Source organism: Dermacentor silvarum, chromosome 4, assembly GCF_013339745.2.
Source record: "Dermacentor silvarum isolate Dsil-2018 chromosome 4, BIME_Dsil_1.4, whole genome shotgun sequence".
In the NCBI taxonomy this organism is placed as follows: Eukaryota; Metazoa; Arthropoda; class Arachnida; order Ixodida; family Ixodidae; genus Dermacentor; species Dermacentor silvarum.
In genome coordinates, this window is record NC_051157.2 from 116,470,426 (window position 1) to 116,486,914 (window position 16,489).

General features: G+C 45.4%; 1 protein-coding gene across 1 annotated transcript in view; it reads right to left on the bottom strand.

Moving 5' to 3' along the window:
• LOC119448858 (adenylate cyclase type 5-like) overlaps positions 1-16,489 on the bottom strand; it is a 741,406-nt gene that overhangs the window by 72,375 nt on the left and 652,542 nt on the right. The window contains exons 7-8 of the mRNA XM_049665963.1: positions 7,374-7,485; positions 4,991-5,118 (exon numbers count right to left, since the gene is read on the bottom strand). Of these exons, the coding sequence (XP_049521920.1) occupies positions 4,991-5,118; positions 7,374-7,485 (240 nt within the window). The remainder of the gene's footprint in view (positions 1-4,990; positions 5,119-7,373; positions 7,486-16,489) is intronic.

Consider the following 16,489-nt stretch of genomic DNA (forward strand, 5'->3'; position numbering starts at 1 on the left):
ACGCCGACGGCGTCGACAACAGTTCTGCGCGTTGCTGGTGCTGCTGCATGTCCCAAGTCATAGCCTCCTATATTTTTTCAAAAATATAGGAGGCTATGCCCAAGTTTATACAGCTGATAAAACTACTATCCTTACTTCGTATAGGCATCGGGCGGCCGTCGTAAGGCGCCACCGGCGCGCCGGCGATATGCTGGCGAACAGCGCCGCGAACGGCAGCTGTCAGAGCACTGGCATGTGAAGCAGACGACGGGACAAAGGCGCTCGGTGCTTCCAGTGATTTGGCGCTGCGGGTTTTAAGGGCTGACACACCGGATAACCCATTTTCGTGTGTATGCTTTTCAGAAAGGTCGTCACTTGTACGAGGCAGATCACATTCGTGGCATCAGGTAGTATATAAAGCATAAAACGAGCGCAAATTGCGATGCAAATGCACCACGCGAACGGAGCTCAACGCGGCAAGCTACGACGTGGAACTTCAGCAGTTATATTCCAGATGTTATTTTATTGTGCGCGTTAACATTCTCGCGTATTTAATCATGTAAATAGGCGAAGAACACAAAAATTATGGAGAGAAAAAAAGGAGACATACATCTTCCTCATTCTGCTTCTTGAGCAGCTTCGCCGATCGCACATTTGTCAGTAAGTTCCGGTTCTCTGTCCGTTGCAGTTCTTTTATCTTTGCAATGCTTCCCCATTCTTAAATGCTTATAATCTAGCCAGATCTTCAGGCACGGCCCATTTTATATAGCTTAGCGCGACGGGAGCAGTCGGTGGCGGCGAGTGTGAACACTGCTGCATTGGCGTTCGCCGTCGATGCACAGCACAGTCATGTGCCGGACGCAACCAGAGTTGGGAATTGCTAGGAAGAAAAATGTACATTAAAAGGAAGACTGATACACTGATAAGACTGCAAAATGACTACAACTCTGAGTGTTCACCTTCGGTGCCCAAGCTCCGGAGCCGTTACACTGCGGAGGCGAAGACAGGCAAGTGGGACACGAAGCTCTTGAGTATCAACGGCTTTTGTAGCGTTAGCTACACTGGCCTAGCCAAGCCCGTTTCGCGCGGCACATCAAGAGCCGTGCTGCGCATGCGCAAGGATCAGTGATGTCACACGGCTTGCGCACCGGAGCCACCGGAGCCGGCTAAAGCCGGCACCTCTCGCGCACTCCGCCGCCGCCGCGCGCGACTCACCGCCGCCGGTCTGCGCATTCCAGAGGAGTGACGTCGTAGCCGTGGTAGACGCACTGGCGCCGGCGCGCGCTCGCTGCGCAGTCGCCGTCTGACACTGCGCTGGAGCCACTGCGCTTCTGACTGGCGTTTGCCAGTGTGGTATAGCCATGGAGAAGGAGAGCGCAAATGCTGCTCAACAGCGCAGAAGAACGGAGAAGCTTGACTCATCGGATCCCGAAGTAGTTGCCTGGCAATTAGCGGTTGAGCGTAGGAGGAATCAATACATGTGCCACATAATACGTATACCGCGTGTGTGTCATTGGAGCAGCAGTAAGCATGACAATCAAGATAATCCTTGACAATCTAGACTACCAGGAAAGCTAAGACTAATCAGCTGAACCTTTGCTAACGCTACGTATATCCTGGCATAGCCGAGCTAAGCCACTGCAACTTTTTTTATTAACGTTAGAACACTAGACCAAGCAAATCAGCGTCGGAAATGGCCAGTACCCCGATGAGCGTCGCAGCGCGCGGTGCAAGTTTTTTATGCGATATGGAACTCCAAAGCAGATTCTGCGCGTCGGTGCCGTCCGTGGTTCCGTATGAGTAATGGGATGAATTCTGGCCCTGAGGAGATGAACTCGTCGCGTGCGCCGAAGCTGATGGCGAAGGAAAGGGCGCTTGGGACGCGACCTTCACGGGGAGGAAACGCACGGCGGGAACAAACGCAAGTTCTGCGCCGTGCTCCTTAAGGGCTGCAGACACTAGGCGTCTCTTTCCTCCTCGACAATTACCATATATGTAGAACAAACGCGCCTTCTTCCGACGCGCGAAAGGCCGCTGGGGAGGGGGGGGGTGGGGGGAGGGAAGGGAGGTGACGTTGAGCTGCGGCACCAAGTGCCTATTTATATCAGAGGCTCCGGCAACAGTCACCAACGCCGCATGCATTTTGTGCGAACGCGGGAAAAACGCCGACGGCGTCGACAATAGTTCTGCGTGTTCCCGGTGCTGCTGCATGTCCAAGTTTATACAGCGGATAAAGCTACTATCATTACTCCGTATAGCCCTCTACAAATTTGCTATCGCAATTGATGCTTCACCTTTAAGGTGAAACGCGACAACTTTTTTTTTTGTTTTTTTTTTCGCGCCACAGGTGAGCGCTGTGGGACCAAATGCAGTCATAATGCCTTACGAAGGTTCTCGCTTTGACTCTACACCACAATGCATCAGTTTGGTGTCCCCAGCGCTTACAGTCAGTGCAAAAAGCGCTGGCGACCATGCGATTCGAGTATCGCGTTTCAATTGCTGAGCACTGTACGCGCTGTTGCCTACAGACCGCACGTATACAGACTTTCCGCCTGAAAAACGCCATGCCGCGGTGAACAACGATTGAATTGAATGTCCTAACCAGCTCCAGTCATCTTTCAGTAACTGTTGGTGCACCCAAAACGCAACATGTTTGATCAGACTTGGTTTCACGGCAGCGCCTGCTGCGCGCGGGCCGGCCGCCACATGCCATTACAGTCGCGGCGCCACCGCATGAAGGCGCCACCAAGTCCAAATTCATCCCGCGCCCGGTGCCTATAGCTCCCTACTAATTTGCTATCGCAATTGATGCTTCACCTCGGGTGAAACTGCGACAATTTTTCACTACATCAAGTTGTGAGAGGTTATTTACAATCGAGCAAGGACTAACCCCAGCATTTTACTTGCGCCACTGCAGATACAATGAAAATTTAAAATCATTTTCTCTAAATGTAAAACCGAGCATGCTACAACAAGACAACAAGACCCTGGAAACACGCTACAACGAAAGGCAATCTCAGCATGACGAAATAGGCAAAAGGCTACGCACTGTCGCAACTGCCTTTGCAATACTTTTATGCTATGGAAGCAGAGTACCTTTCATTGGCTCAGTTTTTCATAGATTGATCAAAAACATTCCCCAATGTAGATGCGCCATGGCTGGAAATAATACTCGTATAATGAGTTCGTTCCACGAAATGACGACGGGACGAGTATTTTTACATCTTAAGTTTTATGCCGCCTCCTCCCCACCCAAATTATCGACAATAAAATACCTGAAATATCATAAAATGACTTCGATAATATTTACTGGTTTCTTGAGCGCATTGAGAGCACCATGCTATACAAAGAAAAAAGAAACAGTCTAGTGCAGAAAATCCTCGCTGAACATGCAAGACATAAATAATACGAAATTGTGCTGTGTCAGATACCGAGCTATACAGCTATGAGGGGAAACAAAAGTGTGGATGCGTAAGCAAATGCGGCCAGGGATTTACCGATAAACGCTTTCCCAGCTGACACCACACCAAGACCATAGATTAGAAATATAGGCGAATATCCGCAAATTTTGTCACTCTGACTGGGATGAACTGACAAACAAAAAACTCCACATTGTGAATTAAGTATTAAAATGGAGGAGCTATCGGCACAGAGACTGCTTCTAGGAAGTTGTCCTTTTTCGCCTTAGAATAGGACGAATAAGATTAACCCATATTTTTCTGCTACTGAACGCCTAACATAGCAAGAAACCTTAACAATTATGAAAAGTTTAATTTCTTGTCCGCAGTACAAAATGGAAAGACGAACATATTTCATTGTTGTTTACTCATATCGAATATCACTACACCCGGCACTTTCATCATGAGGCAAACCTTTATTTCCACTAGAAAACGCTTTCAAGTATGTGCATACAATAACAGTTCTGAAAAGGCTTTAGCCACTGAAAAAGTCATTATTGAAGTTCACGCTTCCAGGTATCAGCAAAGCTGTGGTGATGCCCTTTGAGAGAATGCGGGATAAATATTGACAATAAAGGCGCGATCTGTTACTTTCGACGAGTACAGTATTACTACATCCTACCAACTAGCCCGGCTAACAACCGTTTTGCGCGGAAGCATATGTATGTGGACATTTTTATATTCCACGCATACAGGTGTACGTCGGATCCCAGTATCAACCTACTGGAATCAACCTCCTCGAAACAACGGTCCTCACAAAGAAAGTGCCGCGGAAGCACCATGGAACAGATGCATCCTTTCGAAGCCATCCAGCACCTGGCTTTGCGCTCCTCACGAACTTTGTCGGAGCCAATTGATCTAGGAGCGTTTGCCAGTGCTTTTCTGTGTGGCCGGAACATTTAAGCCGGTGTAAAATAATAATACTGGAAGACAAGGCAGCGTAAGATGACGGTAAGCGAAGCCATGATAGGCGTAAAGTAAAAACTTAGAACGCCAGCATTCATGATACTGACAATATCGCGATGCGATATTCTGAGATTGGAAAAAGAGGAGTTGAGAAGGCCACGCAGTGCAAGAGCTTCCCGGTATTCCGTACAAGCTGTAAAAAAAACTAAATAAATCTTGAACATCGACGGAGAGTATATGTCCTGGTGGCGGAAGATCAGGCACATAGCTTACACTACGCCGCATTGTCATCATCATCATCATCATCAACGTCTGACAGACACCACACGTTTGGGGACCTTTAGTTTCTTCTTCTGCTGGGACAGAAGTTGCGCTGGTCGTGTCCACTATGATGATAATAAAGGTATGTTTTGTCATCAGCGCGACGTAGCACGCGGTCATTTCTAACTGACAGACGCAAATAAAAGATTATCATGAAGGCGACCACAGCGAAAACACATTAGAAGCTTAGGCTCGTACGAGCAAGCAGGAATTGGGAAGCACATCCTCCCCGGAGATCTGGTGCCTTCTCCCTTGTAAAAAGCGGGATAGCGGACGCGAACTCACGTTCGTAAATACACCGGACACGGAGGCAAACAGCCGCTTACTTGATTACTTGTATCATGTGCAATCCCATCTCGACGCAGCAGTGCGCGTGGTCTGGGCGAGCGTGCGGAAGGCCGCTGACGCAGTAGTAGCAGTCGCCGAGCAGCTTAATCCGCAGGCAGTGGTTCTCCTGCGGGAAAGAAACACGATACGGTCGCGCGTCGAAGACTTCCGCAAAGAGCATTAGCTGCATCAAAGCGGGTCTAAGAAGGATTAGGGTTGGGGAGAAACGGGAGGGGGAGCAGAAGAGGACAGTCTGATTGAACATTTTTATCAAGAAAATAGCTCACTTCTCTGCGGGCTCTGTTATGGTTATTCCTGAAAACAAAATTCCTAGACGAATAAAAATGGATGGCAGCGTGTGTGGCAGACACTCCCAAGTTACGACCAGCAGGGTACCGATATTATTAACAAGAAAATATTCCGTGTCTATTGTGTCTGTGTCTGCGTCTATTCTGTGTCTATTGTGAAAGTACGCGTTGCGGCAAAATTTGAATGAAAATTTAAAGGCATGCGCCCTGGATAAAACTCGGGAGCTGCCTGTACAAAGGACCGTGTGTCCATTGGCGAAGGCCAGGCGGACGGCTGGGGTGTTGGCCCAGGCTTTGAGATGGCGTGAACGGACAAAAGTATAGGATCAGTGCATCCTACGGCTGCAGACCTGCTCATGAAGACTTTGAGGATGACAAAAAAACTAAAAAAAGAAGCTAAGGATGGAACGTAGAACGATTGACGTAACGTTAAGAGACGTGAACATGGAGGTATGGATTAAAAAGAGTACAGGTGCAGCATATATTCTAGTTGAGATATGAGAAAAAATGGTGTTGGACAGGTCGAATAATGGGCAGAGTACATGGCCGGTGGTCCATTGGGGCATTAGAAGGCGCACGGATGTCAAGGCAGCGCATTCGAGGACGGTAGAGAACTAGGTGGTGCAATGAGAACAGAAAACTGGCAGGCATATATTACTGAGTAGGTGGTACATACGGGTAATTGGAGATTACTGGGAGACGCATAATCACGAAGGAATTATCTGCCATTTGCATTTGTCTAGAACATGCTAAAGCATATATGCATCACGCTAACGTTTGTCAATTGAGAACCTATAGATATCTGCAAAGGACCTTACATCATCATTGCTACGCGCAACAATCAGAAACGTTCGAACCAGTCCATCGAACATTGGTTACCAGTCATACACACCTATGTTACCGCGGTTATATCGGTGCACCTAAGCAACATTTTTCGAAAAACTGGCTCTTCTCCGCCCCGTATTAGTAACCGGCTCTTCTTCGCCCCGAAAGTAACCGGCTAAAGTGAGCCTGGCGGCTCACTTGAGCCTGGCGGCTCACTTTAGCCGGTTACTTTCGCAACCAGTTCCTTAAGCCGCACCTGCTGTATTCACGAAAATTCATGACAGCGCACTCACTCCCGCTCCATTTCGCTGAGCTCTCAAACATTTCGCGAACCGTTCATTATAGTGGCTTCCTAATCAGTCGCTCAAGACTTCCTAATTAACATGAGCAGAATTCTGAAAAAATAGAAAAACACTGCTGGCGGCATTAATTGCGCAGATTCTAAACGCAAGCTTCATTAGCAGTTTGAATATCTGCGCGCAAATGCTTTAGCATAAGGGTAAAAGGTTCCAGCAGATGCGACGAAGGCAGACAAAAGGCCGTTAAGGTAAGCGGGCGAAAATTGGACCAAAGGTCTTAGGTCTTTAGCTTCTAGCGAAATGCTGTTTCAAAGCCATATTTGAAATAATTACTTGTCTGTAGTGGAAATGCATAAAACACTCATGAGTGCGTGATTAACAAGTTTCGATACGTTTCATGTTGCGAGAATGCTTTGAAATTAGTGTGCGAAGAATGCCTCAAGGAATACTCAGATGACGTTTTTTTTTAAATTTTTTATTACACTCCTAATTTTCATTTATGCATTCAAATAATAGTTTTCAAGCTCGAAATCCAATAAAAAGTACATCAAAATGTACAAGGACGAATAGGTCACAGCGAAGAATAGCAGTGAATTTTAATAACACACCAAATTTCAGTGGATTACCGGATGCTTGAAATGGTTAGGTGCGGAAAATGCGTAGACTGAAATAAAAATGGTCAGTAAGAACAAGCCAGCATTGAACGCACTGTAAACTTCCAGTTTGTCAGTTCCCGAGTGCACGCTAGTCAGTGACCATGTACCAAGGAAAGGGTCGAGCGATTATCATTTCCTCGATCTGTCCTGGAAAACATTTAAGGTGGCGAGGAAGTACTTGCATAGCGAAATGCTGCAACTATTACTATGTTTTGTTCCAATTTTTTTACAATGCAGACAATATTGAGGAGGCAGGCAAATAATGTATTTTTTTCTCCTTTTTTTTCCACTTACGTTCGCAAGGCGGTCGAAGCGAGCAAACAGATCGTTGAGAACTTTGACCAGTTCTTGGGCCGAGCACCTTGACGCCAGAGCTGTGAAACCTTGAATGTCGGCAAAGAGGATGCTGCAGCAAAGAGAGATAGGGAGGGAGAGAGAGAGAAAAAAATTATTCGGATCCAACGCGAAGGTCGCTACCGACGTGAAAGCAAAGCTTTCGTGAAGCGGTCCATTCAGCGCTCTAAAACTGTTCGTCTTATGCACCGACGTTTTGCAACTATAAAACTTGTACAATAAAGATGTTTTTTTTTTTCAACAGGTGATTACGAGCGTGCCCGACAAGAAGTCGAGAAACCACCGCCTGAACCGCGTGACCCACGCGACCGCGAAATTACAATGTATCCAGTATCGGCTCAGATTACCTCACAAAATATCCGTGATTGATTCACTTCTCCATTGCACTACACCTCGATGATCGCTCCACTTCACTCAGCGTGAAGTCGACCGAGCAGATGCACCCAAACCCCGGTGAAGAAGTCAAAGCGAGCTACGCTTTGTTAAACCAGTTATGCCATTTAAGGCTTATATTTGCTGCAGTGAGGATATTTATTAGACCATTGTTTGTTTTAATTATTAATTGCTTAGTGGACAGAGCCGGTCACTGGCACAACTGTGGGTGTAGTACAAATGGCTGTACATGTATCAACCATTTCGTTATGCGAATTTCGTTATGCGAAGTCAGAACCCGTACCGTACTGACTGACTTTGTGTGTAATGTGTATAGCAGTTGATTTTAGAGTGCCGATGGACGCCTTCCTGGTCCTTACCTCCATTTTGATTTAACCTGTAAATCGGCGAATTCGTTCAAGAACGCCACGCGTAATAAGTCAGCCGCTCCTATATTAAAGAATAATTACTGTCATATTGCTACAGGCGGGTAGTTCTTATAATAAAAAAAATGATGTACTAAGAAGTAAAGTGGTTTTATATGAAGCCGGAATTCCCGAGGATTTCTTTGGTGGCTGGGAGCTACTGCAAGATGGATCTCCACTTTCCTTTCAACGCCTCTTTCTTCCACCTTCCTGATTTTCCGTGAACTTATTTGTTTCAGAGGTAATTACGCTAAGGCTCCTGCTGAATATCTGAACTCGGGATATTTCCACCGCGAAAAGAACATCATTTCTTGATCATAAAGCAATGTGGGGTAAAGGCTATGAGAATCGCGTGCACCCATGTCTTTTATGTATTTTAATAAACACTCTCTATACGGTTTTTCCCGTTCATCCTTCATTTTCATGTCTCCCAACCACCGTTCGTGCACTTTCGCACGCATAACGCATAAAGAACATTTCACGTCTCAGAAAATGGAAAGAACTTGATCACACTTTTTTCTGCCCATGAAGAGTACATTCGCCTAAACAAAAATGCAGTGTTCATGGTATTTGAAATGAAATAACCTAGGGTGTAATGATTTATTCGAGTATTTACCTATAATTGTGAATATTAACAATTGTTTTGTTGAGCTATTCAAAGGAGAAACGTCACTACAGCGTTTTAAAAACACTAGTATTGGTTTAGCGTTAACTTTGAGGGTGGTTAAAGTCAAAATGTCTGAAAACTAGCGCACCAAATATAATACGTAGAGCTTTGTGGGATTCCCGGCGAGTGAGCTGAATTCGATGTTCGCGAACAAACTGTCTTTCATCGATAAAAAATTCGCGTATAGAAGGTGCACGCATTAAAAAAAATGGAATGAAATGAAACAACAAAGTATGTTTCCACAACCCACTTTCTCATAATTTGAGTCTCGCGTGCTCAAGCTCAAGCACACGCGCGCACAAGCCATCAGTTCTATAGCTTTGAAGTAACCGCGCAGATATGCAAATGCGCGCGAAATATCGGACCCACAAGAAAAATAAATAGGCCACTCGTTACAAATACCGCGAATGACTTTCCTGAAAAATAATATTGTGATAGGATTCGAGTGAAGCTCGCAGCGTGACGCACAAAAGCAAATACCATAGCATAAAGAGATGCTATCACGTTTGAACAGGAAAACTTCTTTCGCAGTGTGCTAGTCCCAACTTAACATGCCAGATCGCGCTTCGAAATTCGGTGGACATATATTGCTCCCGTGCACGCTTAGAGATATTACACCACGGTTTGTTCCAAGCAACGAACAGCGTGTACTTGCATATAAAAGCGCAGGAATTCGCAGACGCCCGGCCCTCCTTCGGGCAGTGATCAACTAAATGCACCTCACTGTACTGGCATGCACAGTGGCTCGAGCTCGACGCTGGCGCAATGTGCAGTTTATGCATGCAATGCGAAGCAGCTATTCCCGCGCTATTATAGGTGGCTTGGTGGATCCGCAAATGGCCGATCGCTGCCGCAATCCACGACGCTGCCACTAGAGGCGCAGGCTCGTCGGTACACGGAGAATGGGTGTGGTATGCTTTTCATCGGTGGTTAGAGAACACGTAGCTTGATCGCCTTGGAACAATATGCAGGAATGTCCCGTCGTTTTGGGGCTCAGAATAGTGGAGAATTTAACTCGGGCGTTCTGCATCTACAAGCAATGAGAATAGTTTGTGGGCGGCTATTTCTCTATAATAATAAGGCGGAAAGGCAAATGGGAGGGGCAGAAGAAAAAGAAAAGCAGTACTCCTTAAGTTGAGCGCTATTCGCGCGCATGCATTATAAACTCTATCGCTGTAACTCTGACGTTCGCATAGTGGATTGAATGGTGGATGTACGCGTATGTTACGAACTTCCATTTTTGAAAAGGTGTAGAGGCTGATGCCACCAAGGTCGTTATCGTTAACTAGCTACTGCATTTTTAACAGCGAAGCTGTTTAAGCCAGCCGTAATTTGTGGTGCGTAGCAAGAAACTACCAAGAAGAAAAGAAACTTTCATGCCGAGGCGGGATTAGAACCCGCGTACCCCTGGTCCCAAAGCGAGCGTTGTAACCACTATATACAGCCACGCTCGCAGAACGTGCATTTATGTGAACCATATGATTGTGTTCGAGCGTCGTCGTGTTCGTCCACAGCTGGCGCGTTCGTATACGCTCGTGCTCTGCGAGGTGAAGAGGTTTTGCGCGCTATGAGAGCGAGGGAGAGAGAGAACGCATTCTCGGAGCGGGTCTCCTGGAGCGCGGTGTCGGCATTGCAACGCGGTGTCGGTGTTGCAAGCTGCGCTAAGCAACGCGCAGTGGCGGCCGTAAGTCCGAGACGCGCGAAAAGAAATTATCATCACCATGAGTAATAAGATGAAAAGTTTGCGCGCACTTCTCGAAAATGCTGGGCTACGATGACCCAGCTTCGCTGTTTCAAGCGTTGCGCGGCCGAGTGCAAGGTTAAGCTTTTTTTTTTTTTTTGCAAAAACATAACCAAAATCTTATGGATAGTTTCCGGGTCATCTCACACAAACTCGCACACAATGAACACGAATAGCTAAAGCTAGAGCGCAAGAAACAATGGTGGCTTTAAGGGCCAGCGCGTAAGGAACCGATCAACAAATGGAAGGAAAAGACGAAGCGTTTTACTGCGCGCGTTATGTCAGCTTCCACTGCTTGCGAGCCTGGCGTAACGTTTGGAATAAATTAAGTCGCACAATTGATTGCAATATACCCATCAGACAGATCACCAAAAACGAAAGGCGTCTTCAATCGAGCGAGTGTCATTCTTCCGTTCTAGAAGCAGCGCAGCGTAAAGTTCCCGATCCAATCTTTGCGGCCCATAAAGAGAGACAGCGGAACGGGAAAATCGAGAACATCCGTACATACGCAGAGAAACAGGACAATCTGAAACAAGTCACGCGGCCAAACGATGCACGGTCATGAATATTTTTCTATGCTTACGAGGAACGACTTTTCTCCCACTGTTGATCTCTGTGCCTTCCGGTTAAGTTATTGAACCTTGAGTAAGCTCCCGTCCGTCCGTCCGTCCGCCGGCCCTCCCGTCCATCCGTGCCCCGCCCGCCCATGACGAACGGACGGACGGTTTTCTCGTTAGGTAAGCCTACAATTGCTTAAATATTTAAAAGCAAATCACGGTTGATTTACAATGTGAACGAAACCGTGTGAACGAAGGTAAGATAGCGTTTCATTCTGCTAGTTCCAACAGACAAGACAATCGGTACGCTTTAGAACGTAATGAAAAAAAAAAAAACAAAAAAACAAAAAAAAAAAAAACGTGCGCGCTTGCATGTGCAGCTCAGAAATTGTATTAGTAAAAGGTTCAAGAGACCGAGAAAGATATGTGTATTCATTATGTACAGTCAACGTACGATTAAAATGACTAGCAACCATTGGAAGAATCATGCATCAGCAATAAAACTGAAAAAATCAGAGTAAATCTGGTTTCGTATGTCTCTCTCATTCCTCACTACCTCCCCCCTCTCCCCCTTCTTTGTCTTTAATTGTAACTGTGGACAGGAGTTATGAGATTACTCTATTGGCACTGATCTTCCCCAGGCTAACGCTGTTCGCCCGCCCGTCCGTCCGTCCGTCCGTCAACTTTGCACGAACTTGTACATAATACTTGCTTTGTGCGGACACAAACTCCACCTGTTCTAAGTCGGCGTTTGTTTACGCCCACTGCCAGCGTTCGCATTGGAATCGGTAAATATATATATTTTGCTTATGTTTGTACTTGGCCATTTATAGAGCGCACTTGGTTACTACACGTAATAGTTCTCCAGGAATTGGTCTTAGCATCTCTTAGTGTTTGCTACAAGGTAATATTGAGCTAAAAAGTTTACGGACCACGGGATCTCAGAAAACGCTAAATATCTGAGAAGCCTTAAAAGTAGCCACTAAAACCCTACATCCCAATGGTGTTCGCATACACCACTACAGGCTGGAAATGGCAATCCCAGGCTACGTTTTGAGGCTGCGGAGATATTCAGCTTTTTGTCAGATCCCTGGGTCCGTAAACTTTTTTTGGTCGAGATTACCTCGATTAGATTGTGCTCCCTCTTCACATCCACGTTTACTTGCAAGCCTCCGTGTTCTTCTCGCCTTGCGTAGACTAGCCAGCCGGACGTGTGTCTGGCTGACATACCTGCCTTTCCCCTCCACCTTTTCCTAGTATTTCATTGTCCAGTCATTGCACCAGAAGACTGGCATGACACATGTGCTTTTCCTTTCAACTTTCTGTCCTCCCTTACCTGTCTCCTCCAGTGTAGAGTAGCAAAATTAATGTTTTCCTTACGGCTAAACCCCTTGCCTTTCCCATCTTCTTTTACCTTTATTTGGTTTGTCTCTAAACCTATAGAGGAGTCGGAGACTCGTAAGTACTCGTAAGCTTGGGCTTGATACTTGAGCGTAGATTCGTGGATATGAATTACGGAATCATGAAACTACAACGAAATTCTTTGATTTTGAATTTTCGTTGGAATTTCTTAATTCTTTAATTCTTAATTCCCAACCAGGAAGATCTCTGCCGGATGTTTACCTTTGATTGAATAAAAATGTGTTCAGCGAAAGACTGCACAAAAAAATTAATGTAATCTCATTTGACACAGGAACGTGATTGGGAGTTAGTATATTGCAGGAGTACATCTGCAAGAGTAACATTTGCAAGAGTGAAAGTGTGAGAGCGGTACAGAGTAACTGCCATGGCGTCTTCCACCGCTCCCAGAGTTCGTATTTGGCCTCACTAGCGGTGCAAGCCACCGTAGCAGTGGCTTTCCCCGTTAGATAGTCCCAGTTTAGTACGGTGGACATCAAGGCAATCAGAAGTAAATTTCTAGACTAATAAACATGGTGACTGAGCCACCGTAAGTAGGCAAAGTACTAATTATTTATTGGCGTTTAACTTACTGAACTAGCAGAATGGGCCGATCACTACACCGCAGGGCCTGGTCCCAGCTACTTTCCTTATTACCCGAACGCTTTAACTTCTTCCCGAATCTAAGTGCACTGGTAATCTTACACTCCATCCCCCCCTCCCATCGAGTAGTACCACCGCGGCGAAGGAATTGATCCCACGACCTCCATGAGTGGCACAGAAGATCATAACTACTGAGTCAACGTAGCTCTTTGATTTAACAATAATTAGTCTGAAAAAAAAAGAGAGGCTAGCAAACGCACTAGACATGAGGTGATTATATTTGGGCATGGAAGAAAGTACGTTTCTCGCATCAGGTTACAGTTTTCTTTGCTCTATACGGTTCATGTGTTGTGAAGGGCATCTAATTTACGTTGATTGCATTGTTACTGCTTTGTATGGAATTAAATATTGAAGAGTAATAAGCGCGGCCCCAAACTCGAAAGGTAATCGATCACTCGACATTGTAAAAGTTTGTAACAGAACTCCGGTGCACGTGTAGATGAAGTATTTTTGTTCTCATTCACTCCGTTGACGTTGTGGGGATATTTTTTTTTGCGATAGCGCCGCATACCTGCCACAGCCCAAAGATATTTAAAAAATTAATATGCTGATCACGAATTTATGGATGGGATAAGTACGTCGCGAAAAAGTCAAGACTGGCGTGATGGAGTGGACGAGGACCATAACGTCTAAGAACGAGATAAGTTAGTTGCGATGAAGTTATTTCTTCATTGATTGATCAAGCAGCGCTGAAAACTGTAAACACAGGGGGCGTCTAGCGCTCGTGCTGTCAGATTTATGCTTCTTTTTGTTGAGGGTCGAAGAAAATAAAATGAGTTAGGTTTTTCTTCTTTTTACATTACTTTTTTTTGATCGATAAGATTGATCAATAGGGAAGTGTAAACGGCTCCGCAGTATTTTTTTTTTGTTATTACAGAAAGCAAAGCCAACGTAATGCTTCGAGTAAACCCCTTGTCACCCATCAGTCTTCCTCTACTGATATCATTGCCGTAGACGCCGGTCATCAGGAAATATGTCCAATAGAAATTCCGACATTTCTGAGGTGTATGATACACATTTTTCGGATGAAAACGTTAATGCAGTTCGATATCACGCTCGATGAAAATGTATATATGAGCAGACCAGTCTAAAGCAGTGATTCTCCGCTTCAACAGTCTGCTGGATTCATTGCCATAAAAACGTCCTTCATTTCCGTTTTTTTTCGAGTTTAAAAGTTATTATTATTTTGTTTTTCAGAAAAACTCTGTCTGAGTATTCTCCTAAGGAATATAAACGATTGAGCGGGAAAGCCTGCTAATTCATTGCGCAGTAAACATCATCATACAGTCGAATCCGTATATATCGAACCCAGGTATAACAAATTATTGTGTATATAGAACAGCTGCCAAATTCCCCTTGAAAATTTATGTATTGTATTTTCATTTTCTATATCGAATTACCTATATGCCGAACGTTTATGTGATCCCCTTCAGATTTGATGCATCCCGGTTCGACTATAACATTCTGAAAGGTTACCGTTCTTCGAGAACGGGCAATACTTGGAAGGTATGCCTGCGAGTCAACGAACTTCTGCTTGCTTGCTGGCTTGATTCACTGATTCACTGATCCATAGATTCAATCATTTATAGAATCATTCATCGATCGATCGTGATATTGGAAAATGCTAGCAACAAATGTGTTGCCAGCATCCTCAAGACGCCGGCCTCTACGTGTCGGCCAGCGCATCACCACAGTTTGCGCGAGTGGTGAATGGAACACGGATTTGCGTCGACCTAAGCCTCTCCTGGCTAGGCTGTCCTTGCATTTTCACATATATCGCGCCGTAACCCGCGTAGTTGTTTTCGGTCAGCCGCAACGTCGTCGACAAAGCGCCTAAAGGGCTCGCCGTCTTAATAGCATTCTTAGTATACACAACGAAGTTCCAAAACCCATAGAGCGCCGATGATTGGGAGGCAGCAATGATCGGAGATGCGACGTCGGTGGTAGAGAAAGGCCCATAAAAGGAAGCTGGAGTTCCAGGGCAGCTCATTTCTCCATTCAAATACATGTGAAGCGCAGAAGAGCTCGTTTCAGACAGCCGTCGGACCGATTTTAATTAAGCTGATTTCATTTCAGAAAGAAAGTTCAAGTCTAACAAATATAGAAATCACAATTTTGACTTAGGGCGTCGTACCTGTTCACTAAAATTGCTGAAAATTGGTAAGTAAAAGAAAATGACTGAAGCACACATTTTACAAATCTGTAACTTCACGCCAATACGAAATACTGCAGTGCTGTAAACTACACCTGGTAGGGCATCCGAAACGCACAAATTTGATATTGAGTTTACAGCTTACATAGAATTTTTACAATGTTCACGAGGGTTTTACAAATGCCGTAATAAATAATGAATCGTATATATATATATATATATATATATATATATATATATATATATGACAACAGGGCATATTATATCATTTCGTTCTTTTATATGTTCCAATAGTGGCAGTTACAGAATTCTGAGATTTTTAATTATGACTGAGTTACAGAGTTGAACACATTGTGCTCGATTTTTCTTTTTTTTTCGAAGTCGCAATTTTCATCATTCTTGTAAGAAATGGACCGCCAAAAAACAAAATGCTTCCTGCAATCACCAGATTTTCACTTTTTTTTTTTTTTTTAGTGCAACAAACTTTATCAGAATGGGTGCAGTGGACACCGAGAAAGACGGTTTTTCCGTTCCCATGTATTCAGATACGAGCTCCAGAGCTAAGCTTCCTGTTAACCTCAAACTACACAGCCGAGCCGCACAGACGGAAAACGGTGTCTGGGAAGATAAAAAAAATTACACCATCTTCCCGTAGGGGGACCCTGAGTAGTATGCGAAGCAGCCGTGGGGTCGACCACGGCGCTGACACTGGCGTTGACGCTGGCGCTGTCCGTGGCACTCATCGCGGCGTTGCGTAGGTAAGATTTCCGACGCTGCTCGACGAGCAATGGCTGATCTCGTCGAAAACCTCCGAGCCGCCCCCAGAGGCACCGGCAACAGTCACCAACGCCACGCGTGTTTGGTGCGAACGCGGATAAAACGCCGACGACGTCGACAACAGTTCTGCGCGTTGTGGCGCCCCCCAGCGGAGTATGCAGCGCCTACCGTCGCGCTAGAGTGTATTAGATTGGGGAGTGTGTCCTACGAGGGCTCTGCGCTGAGGCATTTTTTATTGCGATAGCAATTATATGGACACTCAAAAGCAGATTTCTGCCGTCGGCGTCGCCGTCGCCGTAGCCGT